Raw genomic sequence first — 25,553 nt, 5'->3', positions numbered from 1 at the left:
ATTATCTGTTTCAGGGCCTGTATTAGTTTTTGAGGGAGGTCATGGGTTTGAACCCAGGCCGAGTCATACCAAAGACTTATAAAAATTGTACTAACAGATGCCTTGCTAGGCGCTCAGCATTAAGAGGTTAGTGTTAAGACTGGTTGGCCTGGTGTCAGGATAAATTGATGTCTGCAGCACGATGCCTCAGTGTTAGACATTACTATAAACTGCCACACTGCAGACATTGTATCAGTATGACTGAATAATTGTTAAACCTATGTTCAATATCTAAATCTAACGCACACACATACAAACATTATTATTGGATTACCTGTTTCAGGGTCTGTATTATTATTTGATTACCTGTTTCAGGGTCTGTATTATGGGTGTGTTAGATTTAATTACAGGTTGGTCTAGATAAGATGAATTTTTTTACAGTTTTCTGAATTTGCTGTTTATTTTGTCTATTAAATAATTTTGTTGCATCTGTTTAGCAGGTTGGTTGACGTAGGTATCACATTTTGTATTTCCTTTTAATTTTATGTGAGACGTAGAATCCATCATTCCGATGCAGGATAGGGAAATCCCACCATATTGTTAGAATCCATCAGCATGATGTGGGATAGGGAAATCCCACCCAAGTGTTAGAATTTGTAGAGAGGGAGCTTTGCTGACAAATTCCAATCCGAAGGGTGGGACATCCATATCCACACCAGGACATCAGATTTTTCTCACATTTTTTACAAGGAAAAAAGAAGATATATTATTGTTATGGATATTGCTTAGGAAAAACAGATTACGTTAACTTGACAACAAAGAATTTATTATAAACAAGGATTATTTTGTTTAAGCCAACAAAGCTCATTTAATACAAAAATGTAAATTTTTATGAAAAATTACATCATCTACAGTGTCACTGAGTGCACTCATGTGGTACAAGCATGACCCACGTGACCTTCTGACATGGTCATGTGTCACACATATATAGGAATGAGAAGTAGATTGCATTTTCCCAAGTGTTGTTTTCGTTAGCATAGGCATTGAATTTAGCTTTTTCATTTGGCTTATTTTTTACCCTGTTGCATGTACAGGTATATAGGGTGCTGCTCATCACAGCATACGTCATAGTTCTTATGCAGGCAAGACCTTGCATTCTCTCTTACTCATCCGTGAAAGACCTTCATGAGATTAAAGTGTAAAATTTGGTAAGGGTCCTTTTTGGTTGAATTGTGAAGTGCTGAGCATGAGAGTACATGCATTTTGAATATATTCAGGAGCCATGGGAAAAGGTAATTTTCAAATTTTCTTAATAGAAGTGTATTAAGAGCACATTTCCAGTTGATGTATGAATGCATAACAGGACATGGGTATTATGATGTTTCTCTGTCTGTCTGTCTTGTCAGTGTTCTATACAATAATTCAAGTTCACCATTTACAGTTACCAAACTTTGTGATGGTTTGCACTTGTGGTAAAGAATAACCCTTTTGATGTAAGTCTTAAAAGTCAAAGGTCACAGTCACACTGATTAAAATAAGATGGTATCCAAAACAAGAACTTGTGTTCTCCATCATCTACTGTTACCAACCTTTGTGGATAGCTTGAACTTGTGATAGAGCAGAACCTTTTGATTTTGGAATCAAAGTGTGAAAGGTCAGGGTTACTGTAACTAAAGAATAAAATTGGTTTCCACACAATAACATCAGTTCTTTGTGACATGCCAGGACCAAACTTTCTGAATGGCTTGCACATAGGCTAAAAAAGAAACCTTTTGATCTTATGGTCAAAAGGTTGGTGCTCAAGGTCATAGTGATTGATGGGGGAATAATGGTATCTGCACAATAACATTAATTCTATTCCACAGACCTGGACCAATCTTGGTGGATGTCTTGCATGTTTGTTAAGGAAGAAGCCTGCATATTTTGGGGTCAAACATTCAAAGGTCAGGATCCTTGTGATGGATGGGGGAAATAATGGTATCTGTACAATTACATTAATTCTATTTCACAGACCTGGAGCAATCTTGGTGGATGTCTTACATGTTTAAGGAAGAAGCCTAAATATTTGGGGGTCAAACATTCAAAGGTCATGGTCACTGTGATAAAGAAAAGAAAATTGGTGTCTGCGCACAAATTTTGGTGATATTCATAGAGGACTTGTAAAGAATGGTTTGGTGTAATATGTGCTGTTTAATGTTGGCCTGTTTGAAAAATAATCTGAAACAATTTTCCAAACTTGAAACAAAATATTAGTAGTTGGATCATAAAATTAACAAATTGGGAATTGGATAGGGCTGTTTGATGTTCAAATTGGTTAAGAAAATAGGGACCGTTACATTTTTGGAGGGTTCCATAACAGTACCCTGTCCATTATAAGGGCTTAATTCTTGAGTTATTCAATTAATGAATCTTGTCTTTACTCAGGTTTTGCTGGGATTGGGTGACTCATCAAATCTGATAGTTGAGAAGAGTCTGAGAGCTCTGGCTGATATGGTACCAATTCTTGGTAGAGATGTAATCATTGGAGGTAAAAGTAAAACCTACTTCAAGGATGGTAGACCCAAGGTATGTATAATTGTTATGTCTCTGATAAATTCTGTTGTTTTTGTTGTTATTATAGGGCTTAATGCCATTTTTCAGCACAAGATAGGCTATACATGGCAACCAGTATAAATGGTGGAGGAAGAACCCGGGAAAACCCCGGAAAGAACCACTGCCCCACAAGAAGTTACTGGCAAGCTTTCTCACATACCCACATTGGCCAAGCCCGAGACTTGAACCCACACAGAGGTGAGATGACAGTGATCGGTAACAGTCAACCGTATAGTTAATGGTTTACTTAGCTAAATAAAGGATGGTACTTGCCAAAATGGGGTCTTGTGTTCTTTTGACCAAATGGATATGAAGTAAGATAAATATATTCAGTGAAAGAGTTACTACATAATGATGCCAGTACTCCAGCCAGAAACAAAAAGAGGGGCACCAATCTTTTCCCCATTGCTTTTTACTTGTTACCACCAAGAAACAAATAAAGGGGCACCAGTCTCCTTCCCTTTGTTTTTAGATTGTTACTTCCCAGAGGCAGTGTTTCTTTAGTTCTCTTGCCCATTATCCATTATGCATTGTACATCATGCATCCATCAACATTTGCTATTTTCATCTTCTGATGTAAATCCTCTGGACCAGTTTCAACCAGATTATGGCTGGGAGCATCCTGGCATAAAGGCCTTTCAAGTGTTTACTGATAATGCTGATCTGCTATCAGTCGCCATTAAGAAAATAGACAAACTTTTAAATGACTTCATCTCAAAAATGTCTCAAAAGAATGTCTGGTGACCCGGTAGGTTTGTACAGAGAGTTCCAATCCACCATTAGATATGAATACTATTGCTAAACATGGACATTATTTTTTGAAACAACTCAAAACTGCTCAACAAATATAACCAAATGGTACAAAAAGCATCTTTGTATGGGGAAATTTAAGATTTTTACAAATAAAACTGATCTGCCATTTCTAAACAGAGACAATTTTAAAATGACTTTTAAAAAAAATGTTTAGCGCATATTAAACCAGATTTGACATTTTCTTGGTATGAAGGACTTTTTAATTTTCACAAACAATAATTTACAGTCAGATATGGATGCCATTACAAGAAATACTAAATCTTTGAACAATCTCTTCTCAAGACCTACTCTTCAGAATTTGACCCAATTTAATTGAAGGTATCTGGCCATGAAGGTCTTTCAAATTTGTATGGATGATGGCAATTTGCTGTTAAATATGGCTGTTGTTGCTTAAAAAAAAATAAAGAAAAAATTAAACAATCTTTTGTAGAACTGTTTCACAGAATTGTTCCAGATTTGAGAGAAAAGACCTTGTCATAAAGGAAGTTCAGATTGGTACAAATGATGCTAATCTGGTATTTAATATGGCCAACATGACTAAAATGAACAAAACAAATCTTTAGACGACTTCTCAAAACCTGCTTAATATAATAAATTAAATGTTTTGAAGGGCTAAAGTTATGTGCAATGATTTGTCTTTATCTATGGCTGATGGTAGCAAAGAAACTTTTATCAACTTTGTTTCATAACCAGTAACACAGAACAGAAATCACCACACCAATTCAGATTTCTAACTCGTCTTGCAATTGGCTTTTAGATTGATGCCTGTCAGGTGAGTTATCTTGGGTCAACTTGGAATGCTTGTTTAAACTACTTTAACTGAACTTTGTTTGTATTGCCAAGAAGTTTTAACATTGTAAAGAGAGAGAGGTCAAATTATTAATTGATAAGATAATCTTTAAGAATCTTCTGTCACTATGTGGCTAATTGCAGTTAGGTTTGTTTAAATGAAAATAATGTCGACATTCAATCTTGTTACCATATTTGGCTCCAATTGATTTCTTTTTGTTGTTGTTACACATGGAAGGATTATGTTTTATTCCAGGTCATACATGAGAATCTGAATGGAGTTATCAACAAGCTGTCGAACATACATGTTAGTGATATGATGGGGAAAGTACGCTTGAAAGATTTAGCTCGAGAGAGGTAGGTGCATTGCATGATGATTCTGTTGAACATTACTTAACAATTTTTCATCTTCTGTTTTACTTCTTTTTTTAGTTTTGTTTATCTGTAATTAATTTCATTATACTGTAATGGATGCAAGTCATGGGATGGGGGGGGGGAATTATATATTGTGTCCATGGACATGTATGCATATAAAAATACAACCTTTTCTGTGTCTTAACACTTAACATCCCCAAAAATTGAGATGAAATCAATATTGCCACATGTGACACCAGCAGTGACAAGCTCTTGTTCATTTGTTGTGTCAGTTGATGGGTATACACTACCATGGTACAGGTACCATAGTAAAGAGTGCTAACAAGGGAGTTAAGGTAAAGTTTGTGGCAGTGCTACCTGGTGGTCATAGTCTAAATAAATGATACAAATTTGAAATGGAAATAATAAGAAAATAGATGAAAATTAAAAGTCTTTTTTGATCAGTCTAACAGTTTGTATTCAGCCTTATTAATTATTAGAAACGCATCTATACATTAATGAGAGTAGTCCATTGTCAACGAGAATGGAGGGATTGGATGGATGTCTTCCTGTCTCTCAAGACTCATAGTACATAAGAAAAATTCATTTTGTGTCTCAGTGTTTATTGAGAACAGAAATTAAAAACAAAATAATTAGAAAGCCTCAAATTGTATATTGTCTCAATACATGTACTCATGATGGTACATACTGCTATATGACAGCACCAGAATTTGGAGAATTACTTTGAGACCTCATTTCCCAGAAATTAAATATTTTTCAGGATTGCCTACTGTCTGGATTAAAGCCTGTCTATCACTCCCCCCATCTGTTTTTTATACTATCAATCATATCCTACAAAATTTCACTTTCAGAGATTACAAAGATAGAGTATTTCATGAGTTCTTGCGATATAATAATCTAGTGAGTGCTGGACATTTAATAATATGCACTGGTTCCCGTTATACGTTCACCCCAGCAAGAATGATGATTGATCATTTTGTACTGTCGGATCAATGCATAGGTAGATTACGAAGTGTGCACATTGTTTCAGATCACGAAGAGCACGTGATATCTGACCACCTCCCTATCCTTACTTCCCTTCGTACAGTGACCTGTGGGAGAGACTTCAGACAGTCTTTGAAGAGAAACAACATAGCCTGGAATAAATTAAACGCTGATATCTTGAAAAACTATCAATCTGAGCTGGACCTTCGCCTGAAAACTTTAGATATAGATACTATTTCGGACAATGTTGATAGCTTTTACTGGCACATTGTTAATGCAATACAGCAGTCAAGCGACATTGCGCTTCCAAAGTCTAAATTCAATTATCATGCCAAGCCATACTGGTCAAATGAACTCAAAGAAGCACATAAACTTCAAAGACAAGCTAGGTATACTTGGATAAATGAGGGAAGACCGAGGGGTAGTCAATTTAATTCTTACAGAGAATATAAAGATAAGAAGAGAGACTTTAGAAACGTTCAAAAACTGGCTGTGGAAAAATATATGGGGGAGGTGTATGAAGAAATTGAAAAAGCACATGAATGCGATGTAAGACACTTTTGGAAAATGATCAACGTTAAGAGAGGGAACAATATAAATTTTTGTCAGGAACTATCAACTGATGGGGTTTGTGTCCGTGATGATGATTCCATCGCAAATGGCTTTGCTAGATACTATGAGGACATTCACACGCCGAATTTAAACCATAGTTTTGACTGAAACTTTTATGAATTTATAGAGAGAGAATTAAATCGGGGTCTACAGGACGAAGTAAGCCATATCGAGGCCTTACAGACCAGTATCAGTTTAAACGAAGTAAGAGAAATCATTAAAGGTCTAAAGAAATCAAAAGCATCGGGCCATGATCAAATTTGCAATGAACATTTGATCTATGGCAGCGACTACCTCATCGAGTGTATGACAATTTTGTTTACTCGGATGATTGATCAATCTTACATACCTGTAGATTGCAAAAAAGGGTTAGTAATACCACTGTACAAAGGTAACAGAAAATCAAAGAACTCCCTCGAAAGTTACAGGCCTGTTACTTTACTGCCTGTTATCTACAAAACCTTTGAGAAAATTATTCATGAACGTTTGATAACTTGGCTCAAAGATACTAATTCTAGTATACCCAGTTCACAACAACATGGTTACCAAAAAGGTTTAGGCTGCACAACAGCGAGTTTTGTGCTGTTGCAATCAGTACAATATAATGTAAACATGGGTTCACGGGTTTTTGCTGCTTTTCTTGATACAAAAAAGGCATTTGATACCGTGTGGCACGAAGGACTGCTTTTTAAATTATTCACGTTGGGAATTACGGGTAAATCCCTTTTGATATTTTTTAACATGTATACAAATTTACAGAGTAAAGTTCTTGTAAATGGGCAATTTTCAGATTGGTTCTCAATTGGCCAAGGAGTGAGACAAGGGGGTGTTTTGTCAACCTTGATGTACACAATATTTATAAATGACTTGCTGCTACAGTTAGAAAATAGTGGATTTGGAGCAAAGATTGGATCCTTAGCTGTGGGAAATCCAACCCTAGCTGTGGGAAATCCAACCCTAGCTGATGATATTTCACTTTTGGCTATATATCCTAGCAATCTACAAAAGCTGTTAGATATAGCATAAAACTACAGTAATAAGTGGCGATTCGAGCTTAGTGTTACAAAGTCATACATTATCATTTTTGGACCCCAATACAAGAATTATATCAATATGAAATGGTATCTTGGCCTGTCATGTTTGCCAGTTACCGATTCGGCAACACACCTGGGTCACCGGATTAACTCAAAGCTGATGTCGCATGACGCAATACTCGATGCATGCAAGAAAGGGAAAAAATCTTTTCACGGTCTGTTTGGTATTGGCATTAAACCGAATGGTTTAAATCCTTTGGTTGCTGCAAATGTAATTAAAAAGGTAATTTTCCCTTCAATGTTTTATGGAAGTGAATTACGGTGTAACATTTCAAAAAGTGACCTCGCTTTATTGGTTAAAACTCTGAGGTATTTTGCCAAACATTTACAAGGTTTTCCAATGCATACAAGATCAGACATTGCCCTGGGAATGCTAGGATGGACATCAGCGCAGTCCGAAATTGATAGAAGAAAATTGATGTTTTTACACAGATTGTGTTTGATGCCTAACAATGTACATACTAAACGTGTGTTTAACATTGCGTTATTTCACTTCATTCTGAGCGGATGCATGTCAAGCTGCGGGTTAATTTCAAATTTATATTATACCTCAAAGAAGTTTGACTTGCTCGGGTATCTAACTGATTATTTACATCATTCTGAAATTCCAGATAAACATAATTGGAAAGAAATTGTAAGGTCAAAAATTGATGGTCTTGAAAATAGCCTCTAGAGAGTTCGTATGTCTAATCAAGCAGATTTTGATAGATTCTCTTCGATACACGAATACTTACGACCTGCCTCAGTGTGGCAGTCGGCTAAAACCAGACAACACACTAAGGTATTTACATATGTAGCTAACTATGGGCTGCTGTTCCACAAACACAGCTTGATATGTGTATTAGATGTGGGAATGTTTATACAGACTTGATACTTCATTGTTGTGTTAGTTGTCCTTATATGTCGAACTTTCGAAATTCTTTCTGGGATTTCCTTACTGATAAATTTCCCCTGAGCGTGCACATTACATTATTTAATGCAGAAGATGAGCTGCAACTACAATATCTTTTAGGTAAAAGGTTACCATCAGGAGTAATCGACAAAGAAAACTCCAAGCTATTCGTCCTGTATGCAGCATACTTTGTCATGCAGTGTGCAGCTATCTTCTGTAAATAAGGTACTGAAACTTGCAACTTATGAGTTGACGAACACTTTGTTGATTGATATTGTGTAAGAATTTGTATTCTAATATAGAATTTTTTTTTTTTTTTTTTTTTTTTTTTTTAAAATATTTATTGATTGTATTCAGATGATTTATTCTTATATCATGTAATCTTCCATGGAAGGAAATAAAGATGATGATGATGATGATGTATTTTATTACTTACTTGAGTATGATAATGGTATTTCATAACTGAGGCATGATTAAAGACTTTAGTTAAAGTCAATGTCAACAAGGTCGAATAGGTAGTTTTCTGAGTATAACAATAAAATGCCATGTTAGACTAAAAGTAATCACTACCAGCCTTTAAACAAGAGTGCTGAGTATAAAAATAAAATGCCATGTTAGACTAGAAAGTAATCACTACCAGCCTTTAAACAAGAGTATAAAAATAAAATGCCATGTTAGACTAGAAAGTAATCACTACCAGCCTTTAAACAAGAGTGCTGAGTATAACAATAAAATGCCATGTTAAACTAAAAAGTAATCACTACCAGCCTTTAAACAAGAGTGCTGAGTATAACAATAAAATGCCATGTTAGACTAGAAAGTAATCACTACCAGCCTTTAAACAAGAGTGCTGAGTATAACAATAAAATGCCATGTTAGACTAAAAAGTAATCACTACCAGCCTTTATACAAGAGTGCTGAGTAGCAATGTTAGACTAAAAAATAATCACTACCAGCCTTTAAACAAGAGTGCTGAGTATAACAATAAAATGCCATGTTAGACTAAAAAATAATCACTACCAGTCTTTAAACAAGAGTGCTGAGTATAACAATAAAATGCCATGTTAGACTAGAAAGTAATCACTACCAGCCTTTAAACGAGTACAACAATAAAATGCCATATTAGACATGAAAGTAATCACTACCAGCCTGGTTCAGTTTTCTGAGTATAACAATAAAAAAAACATGTACTAAAAAGTAATCACTACCAGTCTTTAAACAAGAGTGCTGAAATGATTATCTAAGCATAAAGATTCCAGATTTCTCTAAAAGTATATTTTAGTGTAATTTTCTAGCAAAGACTGGCATGTAACAAATTCTTTTGCTGACCTGCATCATTTTATTAGACATTTCCTGCAAAATATTGTGGGTAAACTGGTTCTCTTTTTTTCTAATACTTGTTGATTATATCAGTAAAAAAAAATTTAGAAGGCAAACCGTGTACAGATCATACCCAAAGTATCTAAACTACTGACCATATGATACTCGCTTACAAGTCAAGTGTGACTGCAAACAAGATATACCCTGATCTATCATTGCTTAATGTGTCTGCAGACTGGTGTCTGTATTGATTGTTTTACTGATTAGTTTGACCAAACTGCATAGATCCAGATCAGTTGATGCAATATATGATGTCAGAACTGGGTCTGTGCAGTTTATAATTTGACTAATAAACAAGTATCAAAAATACATCAGGCTTGATTTTCACCATATTTCACCAGACTTGTAACAGTTGTAGCCTCCATTATATTTACATGTCTGCCTGGAGTCTTTAACCTTGGCTTCTTCAATAATATACCATATATTCTCGCTTGTTAAAATTGGGTAATCAGTTGAATGAACATCTTTTACCCTGAACTGCTCATCCATTATGCAATGGCAGATCAGGGTCTGTATTGTTTGCAGTTGGACCGGACTAATCATTGAGCATATGTGGTACTGACTGGATCAGTGTTGTCTGGACAAATATTTGTTGTTTTCATATGATATTGTATCATTAGATCCATATGATATTGTATCATTAGGTCTATAATTAGAGCATTGCCTGACAGTAGCATCCATGTTTGTGAGATTCATGGTAATAATTTTACCTTTTTTATGACAGTGCTGCACATATAACTGCTGTTCAAAAGAACAAGGAAGAGAAAGAGAGAAAAATGAAGGAGAGAGAAAAAAAAAGAGAGGAAGCAAAGCAGAGATATGATTTGAGGAGGCAGCTCTCCAGGGAGAAGAGAGGTGAGTTTTAGAGTATTTGAAAGGGCCTCTATTGCAGATATGACATAAGTGAGTATTCTGACTCAGCTCTTGATGGATGTTTTGACACAAGATTCAACCAATGGTACAAAACTAATATTTACTTTGTGAACCAAACTTTAATTGATTGACCCCCCAGAGTACAAGACCAATTTGTTGTTTTTATCGTACAGGGTATTATGGTTTTGTACTGTTCCACTTGGTTGGGTTGGCAGGCATCCATCTAGTTTGGTTTGTGCCAAATCTTAAGTTTTAGAGGACATATTTTAGTGAAATATATGTTCCTGTCAACCAAACAAAAAAGCCACATTTGGTTTAGTAGGTTGAAAGTAATGAACATTACCATTGCTTTTCATTTCCACACAACAAGTAAAGTTCTAGTGAACCTCTTTCAAGGAAGTTGATTGGGTTTGTTTCTCCGAGCTAAATGAGCCATGTGGGATCAGTACTTTGAAAGTCACGGTCACAGTTAATTACATCTCATTATCAAAGAACAACTGAACTTCTCTTGGAAAGATTTGAAGGAAATTTGCATCTATCATCCTCAAGGAAACCTTTTGTTTGGGTTAGTGACTAAAGGTCAAGGTTATGGTTACCACAAATATATTTTCCCATTGCATTTAATTTTTACTCAATAGCATATGTTCTGGGGACAGAGTTCTGTATACTTTTTAAGGATATTTTTCCTCTAAACCAAAGTTAGAATCCTATTCATATTGGGATCAGTAGCTTGAATGTCTATGTCACTGTTACTAAAAAAATGTTCCTTGCAATTTGTTTCCAAATAATATTATCATTTTGCTTCATCAGGCAACCTTCTTACATGGCGTTTTCTAGGAAATATTTTTTTACGTCTTAATTAATGAATGAAACATGTGAACAGAAAAAAAGAGAAATGTATATGTACATAGATATGTTTAGATACAACAGACAAATGACAGATAAATTGGGTTTTTGTAGGAAACATGATTTTGAGTTGCATATCATAATGGGTTGCTGTGATGTACCCTTGGCAAGGCATTTGATTCAGCTCTCTCTGTACAGTATAACTTTGAAAGTGTTGATGTGCTGTAAAAAAGAAAGAAGGACCCCTCCCCCCCCACCAATCCAAACCAAAACCATATCTGTAATGTTTCTCTTTTATTTTTTCTTTGAATACATACTCTGAGCACATTAATGTTTGGAAAGAAGCAAAGCTACCTCTTAAATCCAGAAATCATAGAAAGAGGAAAATTTGTGTGTAAAATTTAAATCTTCCCCATCCGTATATTATATAGACAAGGGAAGAAACTCTTCCTGGTCCATGCTTATAGCTCTGTTTGCAACCACTAGGTGGCTGTGGTTATTTACTCTTTTACTGGACATGACACACTTCATATCTCAGCCTTCTTATAAAATTCAAGTTATATATTACAGATTATTGACCATACATCAACAAAGTTGGTATAGTATTGAGTATAAAAGTATTTACTGTATGCTGCAATAATATTTTGTGAAATTTTTGCAGTTGTGGACTTGTTTCCCTTTTTATCATTTGCTCCAACACAGTATTGTTAGTGTCTGTTGATGTTTTCATGCTGGTATTTCTTTGCTCTTTAACTAACAAACACTGTTTATCATCTTCATGTTACTTCCTGAAATAATAAATTGGTAAAGTCTTTCAGAATCGCTCAAAGATGGTTGACAGAAATTATTAAATGCAAGAGAGATTGAAGGCAGCTGAGTACATGCCATGTGTTTATCAAACTCTGCATGCATTGTTTGTGCATCGTTGTCAGAAATCAAATGGTTCACATTACTGTGAGTCTTAAGGCCAAGTTCACAGAGAATGAATGCATCATATTGAACTTGTAAACATTCTAAGAGGTTACTGGATAGTATTGTATGGAGACACCAAGAATGTTCATTCTGTCATCGAAAGTGATGCATCCAGCAATCTTGGCAACCATTACTACTCGTCAGCTGCCAATGGAAAAACATGTGGAATTGCCACCCACATGTTCTTAACAGGCATTGTTGGAGTTGCAGATGCAGTGACTACTCCAAGAGATGATGACACAGTTGCTGGCTCTAGTAAATTTGTTCCCACTGCCACAAATATTTTTCCAGTGATGGCTTGAAGTTTATGGAAGAATTTCCTCCCTTCTCTAGGCTACTCAGTGGGCATAAGTATGCCCACATCTCTGAGCTTGGACTTAGGGCTTGTAAGTCAGGGTGCGTGGGATATTTTTAAGATATGCAGGATCCTATTTGGCTGTACATCCAGAATATATAATGCTGTTCAGGCACTCCAACTGGCCATACTCCAAAATCAGTGATCGGGAATCCATCACTTTGGCAAGATATGCTGTATACCGTCCAACTGCACCATGGTGTGCTGAGCTATTTGGGGATCTGAATAGCCAATAGCTTTGCCACACAGACCAACCATAGGTTTACTGAACAGACTGTCCAGCCAACAACCTGTTTTGTCCAGCTGATAGCTGAGCTGACCACAGACCTGCCAACCATTATGATTTTGACATAAGTCTTACAAAAACGACCCTTAAAAATACGGACTTAAGGAAAAAAAGTAAAAGCTATGGAAAAATGATTGTTGCCAAAAAATTCAGATAATATTTTCATCTGTGTTTGATATGGATCCAGGTTTCATATTAGAATTAGTGAAATTAATCAGGGAATCAGACTAACTTTTTACTAACTTTATAGCAGCACCTCAGACACTTTAAACTGCACCTATTTGGTCATGTGAAGCTTCTGCATGATCAAACTCTTGATTATAGAATCTTTTTGAAATGGCTTATGGCAAGCGATGCATGTTTAAGACAAAAGGGAAAATAAGTCTTTTGAAAAGTGTTAGTAATCAACACAGAAGAATAAAAAGGAATATTTAGATTCTTGTGAATAATAGCTGGGAAAGAAGAAAAAAAATCACTTCTTTTATACACAGTGCTCGACACAAGCATAATGTTGAGAAGAAAACAATAATCTGAAAGAAACATGCGATTTTCGCAAATTGTTACTGCTGAGACAAGTCCAAGCTCATGCGACAACCGGTGAAAAGAGCTACTTGTACCATGTTTGCGAAACCATGAAACCTCCCATATATAATTACAGAACAGTGGTAGATGCAAAAGTAAGTTTTTACTTACCATTACCATTAACTTGATTCAACTTCAGGAATCCTGTTCCATGAAAGAATCAGACATTGTCTTCTTCACTGCACATACATCGTATACAGGCTGCTCTTTTTCCAAATAGGTAAACCATGCGGCACACACGTCAATGCCAAAATATGATTGGCTCAAAAGGTTATACTTATTGTCCCATCGCACACGAAAATCGCACATTTTGGAGCCCATAACTTCAGCTTGGTACAGCGCAGAAATGTCAGTGATGGCTTGATGAATAGAAAAATATCTCAGGAGTAAAACACGCCATATGGTATGGTTGTGTGCCTTTAAAGATGGAAATAGCTGAAGGAATGAAATATATTACTTTGGACTGTTTCTGTCAGCATTTCAGTAGAGTAATTAGGTCAGGTTTATAGCTAGTTTTACAAATTTCAACATAACAATGCCAATAAATGGCAAGAGATATTAAGCAAACTAAACTGATCCTGTAAATTTGTTTAGTAAAGTTCAACATTTTATACAAAATAAGCTAGTATGTGGAAGAGAAACTACAGTGAATAGGATGTACATCTGGGACAATTTGCAAAGTTGGAAACTTGGATTAAGATGCAGAATTTGTTTAAGGTATACATTTCCATCTTTTAAATAATATATTTATTTGTATGATTCTAAAAGATACATAGTAAATAGGATCTTCAGGGTTACAGGTTCAAGGTCATGGAGTTGGTCTTCATGTTGACATTTAGAAATCACATTTTCATAGGCATTTTGAGTCAAAATGAGGGAAATTTTCGTACTTTATGAAAATCACTTTTCTTAATTAAAGTATGATCGTTCTTTCTTGATACAAGATGCAAGTGATCCAATGACGTATTGTTGCACAGAATTAACCAATGCGCAGAATTGGCTGACATGGTGGTAATGGTATAGTTTTCGAGGGTTTCTTGTGAAAATGTCAAACCCTTTCTCTAAAAATCTTATATCAACATACACCTATCCCTTGATAATATGTGCACAACAGGGTCCACAAACATAGACCACTATAAGTGAGGGCACAAGTTACCAAGGGCCCTCCAAAAATTGAAACAAATCTGCTGATACATCGAGAGAATGGGGGGGGGGGGAAGCAGGGAACTGGACTGATTAATGACTGAATCCTCGTTTTACTGTTGATCTTTGCAGACCAGATGTTTCCTACCTCAAATATTCTCAGCATGTTTTTTATTTTTTAATGTTTTTCTAATTTCATGGTGTTTGTTTTTGTAATAATATTATTATATGTTTTTTATCTTATAGGTGTTGTCTAATGTTGTAAAGCGCTTAGAGCTTCTAAAGATTAGGCGCTATACAAAGTCCTCATTATTATTATTACTATATCCAGTCTGTTGGTAAATGCATCCTTTGTACCATGATTTGGCCAGAAATCCGTAAAGAAAAAATGCTCTTTTAACCTCTTGAAGTTTACTTTTTTCAATCACCTATATTCTTGTCCCATTATATATTGATGTTAAATGGATTTTCGTTAATCTTCATGAGATAACTTTTATTTTCAATTTTGTCTCAAATTTATCTACTGTAGCTTCCAAAGGTATCTCCAGTGGTATGACAGACAAGTGTAATTTCCCAGTTTGCTTTTTATTTTCCTCAAGATTGGTGTCAGTTCCTTGACTCTTACTTTTCCTCCTGCTATATTCATTTCTCCAAATGGTAGTACTGATTTGCTCCCCATGGGGCATACAATATATCCCTGGTATCCCTTTGGGTTGATTGAGTAGACTTTTTGCAGGTATTCCAGGTTTTGGACTTTAATGGCCATCATAACTGCTGATGTTCCCATTATTTTGTCCCTGGGTATCTCAGACTTGTCTAGCTCTTGCGTTCCCTTTTTATAAGTGCATTCCAGAAATGATCCCTCATTTGTTTCAATTCATCTTGTTTGAAAATATTTTTCAGTTCTCTAGCTTCCCTATTTGCCCTGATTGATGCCATTTTTGCACATGTATCCCTAGTACCTTGTAATTGATTTTCCATATCGTCTTGTAATTTTCTTCACTACAGATTTAGATTTAGTATAAATGTGATTCCTGTCTCATCTTTTGAAGTAAGAAGTTCCATCAAGTTGTTTTTCTGGTCACTTGTTTAGAAACTGGTGGACTTTCTTGCGGTTTGCTTAGTAGGTGCTATTGCCGATGATGTAACAGAGTTTACTCGTTTTACAATCACATCAATAATAATTGTTAATAACGCGCTTTTTCTAATAAAGTTGTTCGTTATTCTGCATAAATAACATTTATTTTCAAGATGTCCAACATGTGAAAGATCGTTCCAACTGGTTTCAACAACTATCATGTGTACGCGAAAACATTTGGGTATTACGTCACTGCTTTTTGTTTTGTTGATTAGTCTGGTTCCAGGAATGGTATTTAATATTATACTACCAAGTCGTGAGTCAAAGTAAGCGGGAACTTGACTTGCTGTTGAGACGCCACCAAACAAGATTTTTTCCCTCCAAAAATTAGCGACATTTACTTCATGAGACAATCTCCTACGTTGAAACTCAAAGTTTTTATTCAGTGCCGGATTACCAGATAGGCAGATTGGGCACCTGCTGATAGGCCCCACACCTTTTAGGGGCCCTGCGACAACGGATCAACATAATATTGATAAAATGTATTAGGAGATAATTTGCAAGGGGGGTCCCAAGATTTTGACTGCCTAAGGGCCTCCACAGGGTTTAATTTGGTGCTGTTTGTATTGTTCAATCATTACAATATTAGCAGCAGGGAGGGTGAACAGACCAATTGTGGAAAAAGTCTTTTTTGAAAATAAAGCTTCATACGAAAAAAATGAAAACACAAGATCAATAAGGTCAAACCAAAGCCTCTAACCGATCAAGAATTTCTTAATGGGTTAGCTCGTTTTGTTGCTTGATCTTTGTCGCTTGTGTTTTCAAATTTGTATGTGTGTTTGTTTACCCACCCGGACAGTCATTTCTGGTCACACCCTCCCTGCTGCTGTAGTTTGTGAGTCATTAAATCATTATTATATCAGTAATGGAATCTCACACAGCTAGATTAGCTCGAGAGCGACTAGAGGCAATTAAGAAATATATCCCTGTTCGTGATGCTTTCAAGCAGCAGCTTCAAGCGTATCAGGAGTCTCAGGTGGAATTTACAGAAGGTACAGAACAGTTATTTAAACCAATTGTCGAACAAACAAAAGAAATTGTTGCAGCATCTGAGGTGGCTCAAAAAGCTCTTGAGACTTTACCTGTTGATAGTGTTTGCCGTCTTCAAGCAGCTCAAACCCCTCCCAGCAACCTCCTCAGCCACAACCTGAAGTTCAACCACAACCTCTGCCAAGAATCAGAATTAACATTACAGATAAATTCACGCCTGAAGGTATTGCTGCTGTCAAAGACCCAAACCAAGTAATTAATATTGCCGCATATGGATATCGTGACAGAAATAGGTATATGAAACCTGAATATGTTAATACTCTAAAAGGTATTAATAGTTTTGACCTCTTCAGCAATACAGTATACGAGTATACTGAACAAATAAAGCAAGAGAGGAGACTAAAAGAAGAAAAAAATGAAGCAGCAAATTGAGCAAGCAAAAGCAGAAAGGAAATCATTCTCGAGCATGGAAGAAAAAAGCAGATAAAACAACAAGTGAGGAGGAAGGAGCAACTGGAAGTGGTCTTGTTAGTCGAGGAAGTGGTCTTATTATTCCATGTCCCAATAATGTTCTTGCAGATGTTGAACGATTAGAAATTCTGATTGGTAGAAGACGAGCTGGTAATAATTCCCCAGAAATTATTAATGAAGCAGCTGATATTTGTCAACGGTTAGTTACATCATGGACATTAATGTTTATTAGTCCCTCATCGATGAAATCGCCCATGATTACCACAGTGATTGAGGGTATGCAATTGGATACAATGACTAAAAAAAGATGATCTTACAGAATGCTAAACGTGGACCGATCATGGTCAGGGTGGTAAAATAGTGATTACCTATGTATAAAGTTACCTGCGGTGATATTGTTCAGGGTTTATTTAGAAGGATAGCCCCCAAAACAATACTGATTGTTAAACAATTGACGTTCATGATAAAGGTATTGGTGATGTTGCTAATAAAGCATTCTCAGCAATCTAGCATGATTAATGCACTGAAAACCACAACCAGTAAAATTACCCAGCACTGAAGTTATGCCTTCAAATGTCAGTAAAATAATAAATCAAGTTGCAAATAAAAAACTAGCAGAGTTGGCTGGTGTACACATATCAGAAAAAGAAAAAATATAACTGCAAGTTGAATAGCAGGAAGTGGTCTTCGTGTTAGACATCAACAATTATAATAAAATGTTCAAACATCTATCTGATCCTGCATTCAACATGGATGCGCCAGTTCTTAAGGATGAATCGGTACATGATTATCAGTATCATTCTTATGACACACGAGAGCCAATTCAGCGTGGATGAATCGAACTTAAAGTTCAGGATGCAAGCAGATATTTGTTACCCACTGAAGCATTTCCTGAAGGTAGACTTTTGGTGATTGACCTGGATTTGTTAACAACGGTATTATGGCGTTATTTAAAAGTGCCATGTACATGATTGATGGAAGACCCATTGAATCATGCCTGGAAAACGTCTTGCCACAACAGTACTTGGCCTAGCAATGATTACTTGAGATCAGCTGGTCCATCAGTGATGTTTGCAAAGGATACAACTGATCATTCAGAAGGCAGAAACATAAATATAGGTAACGTAAAAAACGCTTCAGGGGATGGACCTACCGATGCATTAATATCAATGAACGATGAATTCAACTTAGGATTTGCGGTATGTAGATTAATATTAAATGAAGAAGAAGAATTTTCATGTGTGATTCCACTATCACATATATTTTGGATTTTGCAGACATGTCAGGAAGGTTATTTTTGGAGCCAAGCATACAGTTGTAATTGTTAGAAAAGACAGCGACAATGATGCAGACTGACGACCCGATGCAGTTGGTGCCTTTATAGTAAGACTAACAAAAATTTTGTTATGGATGCCAGTAATGACTTCAACAATATCTTAAGAAGAACGTCTACTCTCTTTTATGAGTCAAGGTGGTAAATCAACATTGTCATGGTTGACGATGACAACAAACAGTATTTCAAGTGAAGTTGCTGGTTTATTTACATGGCACATAGCATCACAGCAAGGTGCTTCTGCAGCGCGACATATTTATCACATTTCAGGAAAATGCACGAGAAACACACAAACACGAAATCCAATGGTATTTGATACGCTTGGAGTTAGTGCAGTTTCTTTAAGTATAAATGGGCATCAGGAACCATCCAAAGAAGTATTACTGAGTTTTGATCACAATCATGTAGCATGTGCTTATCATCAGCTGATGACATTTATGGGGCGTGATCAGAATGTTGATTCTGGTTTGCAGATATCTCAGCGTGATTTTACAACGCTGTATCCAGTCTAATCCTTTTCATTGGAACATTCAGACTTACTCAGGCAATCTGTCATTGATGTACACTTCAGAGCTCATGTAGCACAATCACCACCAAGAATACCTGGTCATACTCTCAGACAAAACAATGTTACTTGAAGGTGTTGGTGGACGAATGAGTTATTGATGCCCCAGTAGAAAACATGTAATGTTTTCCAAACGTGTAATTAAATCGCTCATGATATTTTAATGTCATATCATCATGTTAGTGTTACTCTGACCCCTGGTCAGATTAAAAAACTTCAGTCGAAATCAGCAAAGAACTGTGGAATAAAAATAGCACTAAAAAAGAACAAATCGAAGGTGGCCAGAATAAACTATCATTGTCAGGACGTCAACTCAGGCACTTCAATGAAGCCAAACAATCAAGAACCTATGTACAACTTAATGTTTCTGCGGGTGCCATTAAAGAAGCAGTCAAGATGGGTGGTATATTTCCACTTCTTGCAGCTATACCAGCGTTAATAGCTGCTGCAGCCCCAACAGCAACTGCAATTGGTGCTGTTGGAAGTGCTGCTGGGGTGGCACTAAAGAAAGCAACATGACACGGAATAAAAACTTCCAAGAAAAGGGAAAGGGTCTAAGACTACCAGGAACTTCCCATTCATGGTAAGGAAACGGTCTAGGACTCCCAACCGTTCTGGTGGCCTAGTGGTTTGAGAGTCCGCCTCGGATGCAGGAGGTCGTGGATTTGATCACCGGCCGAGTCATAGCAAAGACTTATAAAAATGGTACTAACAGCTGCCTTGCTTGGCGCTTAGCATTAAGAGGTTAGTGTTAGGACTGGTCGGCCTGGTGTCAGGATAATGTGACTGGGTGGGACATCACGCTACATGTCTGTGGCATGATGCCCCAGTGCTAGACGTCACTATAAACTGACACACTGCAGCCATCGTAGCGATATGACTGAAAAATTGTTAAACCTACGTTAAAAATCCAAATCACACACACACACACACATATATGCGCTGAATAATAAACCTAGCGTTAATGATTTCAAACCAATGAAATTTTTTGAAAATTGTGTGGCCGAGTGAATTACAGAACATTTCACAAATGTGATGTGGAAAAACGGTTTAATGGAACTAAGACATAAAAAAAATTAGTGGGCAGAAACAGTTAAAGATACCAGAGCGTTTATCAAGGATGTTGCTGAACTGGAAAGAAACTAAAATTTCCAGTAATATTAAAAACGATATCCAGAGAGCTCTTGTATGAATCAAAAGAGCTCCGATAAATATTATTGATCATAATGCGCATGCATGGACTTCGGCTATACAAATATTTCCATGAAATCGAACTGTTAAGTTATATAACGGTGATATGTTTGATTTTATCAGAAATATCAGTAAAAGCATTCCTGTATCCATGTGGCTGTTTCAAAGTTACGATGATGGAAACTATGATCAGTTTGTAGGGCCTAATGAAGATATTTATCGTACAGAATCTCTCCACAAATAAATGAAAAGTCTTTCGTTGAAATATACCCATGGGGATACTGAACAATTACAGAGTAACTGTTTTACCATTCCGTCAGTTGCTACTCATTTTGCTCAGAAGGAAAATTCATGGAAACCAACACGTTTGGAATTTCTTGAAGAAATATAATGCAGTTGTGTGGAATATGGACATGGTGGATTGTGGAATACCATATACGCTTATAAGGATATTATCTTGGTTGGTATGGTTGCATGTTATCCCAGAAGTTTTCTTGGCATGGGAGAGTGTTCTAAATACTTTTAAGAGATTTGGACATCCGACACACAAGTTGACCAGAGTTGCGATAAACGGACCTTTACCAGATTTTGACCTGACTGGATATGCATGCATCAAGTAATTCGAATTTGCACTGAAAAACCTTCATCCGATTGTCGATGTTTGGTTTGGAAAACATTTTAGCGAACGCGGCTGGGCTCCAATTAGTTTTATTATGATATATGCTTCATGTAAAATTATTAATATCATTTGGTTGTCAGTGAAGCAATTATATCATGTCTTCCGCAGAAACAGGTTTGGTTACCACAACAAAATAAATATTCCCTTGATGAAAATAATGACATAACTGATTTTGAGGACAAAATCGCAAAAGATCTTGTCAGAAAATAATTGGTAAATTTATGAAATGAGAATCATATGATCATAAACGACATTGTACAGAATTAATTATAGACGATGCTGAGTTAGATTTTATAATTGCTGATACAACGAAGAGAAACACTTTTATAAGTTGAATTAATGTTAACTTATCGGACGGAAGTAAATTAGGTACAATTGTGAGTTACACTGATAATGAGTCACCTCAGTTTACTCATTTAAGATCTTCAATGCATGCGTACATTTCAGTAAATTTATTATCGATGATAAATATATTTCCTGATGCCGCTGTTAGAGTTGCCACAGATTCAGTTTATATCAGTAATAAAAAAATGCAGGATTGCTAGAACAACTACGTATTGTCGCTGATACATCATGGGGGCAAATGGAGAATAAAACAAGAAAAGATACTTAGTTATTCTGAATCTGCCGACATTGAAATCAAAGACATTTATTAAAAAAATAATCAAATATCATAATTGTCATTAGCACCATCGGTATATGATCCTGTGACCAGACATAAGACTGTTTATCTTAATGGACTGGGAGGTTCTGGTAAAACAACACCTGTGATCAAATTTTTTTGTGGACTTGATATACTTTTCTCACCCATGCGACAAAGAAATATAGCTGTTTTGCTAGCCTTACTTTTCTTATCTCAGTCCAGTCGTCTCAGTCAAGGTGTCCACGCGCTCAGAACTACTTTAAAAAAAAATAAACCCTTGTTGTCTTCTGCTGTGCCTGACATAGTTGTTACATCTACCAATTTTAATAGTATCGTGTGGTAAAAAAAAAACATCTGCTTGATGAACTTCATTGGTTGCACCAACAGTAAAATGTGCATACTGAATTTGTTTAGGTGGTGGTAGTTGAATTTATCATATTGCCTAGTCGTGCTAACCAATTTACTGCAACAGAACGTGTGACATTTGCTGCATCAGCAAGTTTACTAATCGCTGCTCTACCCCTTCAGTATCCTCTAGGACAATAATAAATCGATTCCATTATAATAATAATAATAATAATCTGTTGATGAGTTACGGGCCCCTAATACTAGTTTACCTTTCATCGCAGATTTTACTAGGAAGCTAGCACGTTTTTCTCTGAGAGATTTATTTTTTTCAAACTCAAGAAATAGGGATCATATTTTGGGGGGATATTTTCTGGTTTTAAAATAATGGGATCCACGCCTGACCCTTGTTATAAGCAGGTTCGCGAGTTACAGGACGTGAGTTCTCATGGAAGTGGTGTATGTTGTTAATCAGAGTAAAGTTAGCATTTTGATTGTATAAATTTAAATGGGTTACATATAAATTTGTATGAGTTTCAGTAGTTACACTTGTTTTTAGTGATGCATCCTGTGGTTTATTACATGGTCTTATTTTCTAATTCATATCTTATGGGACTGTCTCAAAATATAAACAGCTTTCGATTTAAAAAATGCACATTGTCTAAGCCAAAATGTTTCTTCATTCCCTTCAGTAATGGTCGTAAGTGAGCCTTCAAAAAGTTCATCCAGGAAAATACCTGGAAAGCAAGTGGAAGAGACCTGGAAATTTATTTTTCAGAACTTGTGGTTTGAACCATGTATATAACACTTAACCTGCTACTATTGCAAAGAATTCCCCCTCCTATTCCACTCTGATGTCCTGTACTCTATGTTCAAGTCAAAAGAGGATGATATTCTGTATGTTGGCACCGACTAATGAGTCAGACTGGGATCAAATTCTTTTAGTTTCTGGCATTCCAGTAAGAATTGGAGAGAGGAATAATTAGTATGGACTGTGGACTTGGAGTCCCAGAAAAGGACATCACTGTTATTGTAACAGGTGAGTATTACACAATTACAATTAGTTTTGCTCCACCGAAAGCTGCATTTCTCTGAAAAGACTTATGGAATCACGTTGCTAATAAACTCTGCTGTACCACACCATAAATGTGAGCAGCCCAGTTGAGGTTTTGCTCAAGCAGAAACTGAGTGAATCAATGTAGTCCTCTAGTGGTGATGTTAGGGGAAGGGATGGGAAGAGTTTCTTCCCTTTGGCTATATGGTATAGAGACAGGACTTTCCACGATTTCTGTTTTCGAGAGGTAGTGGAGCGTCTTTTCTAATGTTAATGTGATCAAGTAAGTATTTGTGGAGAAACATAGATTTTCTATAAGATCAGCTTTTTTCAAACAGATATAGAAGATTCTTGTAGAGAAAAGTGTTCCTTCATACTGTACATGCTGAATGAGGACAGTTCTAGTAAGAAATACAAAGGACACAGGAAAGGCAATTTTAATGTTGGGTATGCACCCATAGATACAATTTAGAATTTTCTTATCATCTTAATACGAACTATGTGTAAAGTATGCCAGCATATATTTATATATAAAAACTGCCTTCCCTGGATACCAAGTATGTTTAAATGGAATAGCACTGAAGGAAATCTTTGTGCAATTTGCAGACCCTCAATAATATACTTCAAAAAGCTGTTTTAATTACTTGCTTGACCCCAAAGATTGTAGAGTAGCCTTTTGGTAAATTTACTTTTCCTTGACTGAGATCATCTTCATTTTAACAGTTTTGTAATTGCATTGAGAAACAGTTACAGGATAAAATGAAAGATGATGATTTAGATATTAAATTGCTTTGAATTTAATCTGAAGATATTTCATATTTCAGAAAAAGGACTTCATATTTCAGAAAAAGGAGTTTGGAAGGAGACTGAAAGTGTTGACCCAAATGTGGAATCAATTCAGACAGTCAACAATCAAGAATTACAAACTGCCAAATTTAATGCGGATAACAAATCTGTGCACCTTGATGATACTGGGATGATACGACATTCCACATCCGACACAGAAAGTGCTCAGCATGAATCTGTGGACAGTTTACAAGGAGTAGATAGTTTGGGTACTCATTACCCTGACAAAAGTAATCAGTTAAATGGTTGGTCAGATGAGGAGGCTGTTAACTCCACATCAGATGTGAAACATGATGATCATAGGACAAAAGTAAGTGATAAACCACCGAATGAACGGGAAGGGGATGATTGGTCTGACTGGGAAGGTTCATTGGAAAAAGATTCTCAGTTAGACAGTGATATAAGTGATGAGATAGAAAAGGAACTGGAATCGATGCCATCAACATTTATGGGTATCTCTAGAGGCACATTAGATGCAGCATCGGAGGAAACAAAAACATGGCAGAAAAATAGTCAGCAAGATGTGAAATCCAAAAGTCCCTCTAAGCAAGGTGCCCTGAAACTTAAGCAATCCACACCTCTTACGAAAACAACAGATGATATTGAAAGTAGCCCATTAAAAGCATTAGAAAAAAATGAGGGTGTAATGCATGGTTTTAAAGGAAATTCATCAAGTGTGCAAAGTGAGACAGTCCAAGATAAATCCTTGAATCTAAAAGGTAGTGCTGTTAAAGTCAAATCAGCCAGTCAACCAAGTGGCACCACATCTAGGACAACAGCAGATTTCATAAACCAGTATCAGCGAAAGCCTGTCAGTGATTCATTTACAGAATGGGAAATTAAATCTATTGAAATACCGAAGAAAAAAACTACAGAATTTGACTTCTTTGCTGATATGGTTCCAGATATAAACCCATTGAAACCAAAACCATCAGTAAGCAGCCAAAATGTGCAATCTTCCAGTGAAGTAAAAAATGAGGACAAATCTTCAAAGACCTTAGCTCTGCCTTTGAATGTGTCACAGGTAGTTGCAGAGGTAAGGAATATACCATATTTAATCGCTTATTAGTTGAGTCCAATTGCAGACTGCATCAGTGCAGATCTGCTGTCACATACTGATCTTGCAGATCTATGTCCATGCACTTTGTTAGGAATAATAAGTAGAACAAACAAGTTTGGCCTTGGTCTGCCAGCACAATATGCAACGTTAGATCAGGGTCTGTGACTGTTTGCAGTTGTAGCCTACTCTTAATTGGGTATACACAATAGTATTTTAACATGTCTGCAGATTTCAGATTTTGTGTAATGTCAAAATTTGCAGCAGTAAAATTGATGACATACTAATGGAAACAAATGCTATCAGGGGCAATGAAGGATGTAGAGCAGGGGTCTCAAACTCAAACTATTCTGAGGACCGCATGAGGGGATTTTCGATGGCCCAAGGGCTGCACCACCTTTGTTATCTCTCATGACACCTTGTGATGCCGATCATTTTGTGGGCCACAAGATATAAAATAAAGAAAGTGTATTGTATGGCCCTGTGTCAGTCATGTATTGCCCATCCATTTTGTATTGTCTCACATGTCTTCTATCCACATCAGCAGTTTTCAAACTTATAAACAGTAGTTGGACCAATATGGCAGAGAGCATCACAGCCGAAAGGCATTTCAGTTGTATTTAACTTGTGATGATCCACCATCAAACATGGCTACTGTTACTATAAATAGAAAA

General features: G+C 36.3%; 1 protein-coding gene across 3 annotated transcripts in view; it reads left to right on the top strand.

The window, feature by feature from the left end:
- LOC149778294 (uncharacterized) overlaps positions 1-25,553 on the top strand; it is a 65,460-nt gene that overhangs the window by 33,163 nt on the left and 6,744 nt on the right. For all 3 annotated transcript variants that reach the window (XM_089939101.1, XM_089939100.1, XM_089939103.1), the window contains 4 exons: positions 2,404-2,544; positions 4,430-4,530; positions 10,235-10,365; positions 23,801-24,858. In XM_089939101.1, coding sequence (XP_089795227.1) covers positions 2,404-2,544; positions 4,430-4,530; positions 10,235-10,365; positions 23,801-24,858 — 1,431 coding nt within the window. The remainder of the gene's footprint in view (positions 1-2,403; positions 2,545-4,429; positions 4,531-10,234; positions 10,366-23,800; positions 24,859-25,553) is intronic.

The sequence above is a fragment of the Sinohyriopsis cumingii genome, chromosome 17, assembly GCF_028554795.1.
Source record: "Sinohyriopsis cumingii isolate HCF-2022 chromosome 17, ASM2855479v2, whole genome shotgun sequence".
Classification (NCBI taxonomy): Eukaryota; Metazoa; Mollusca; class Bivalvia; order Unionida; family Unionidae; genus Sinohyriopsis; species Sinohyriopsis cumingii.
Note: the sequence above shows the minus strand (reverse complement) of the source record. Positions and strands in the feature narration are given on the sequence as shown.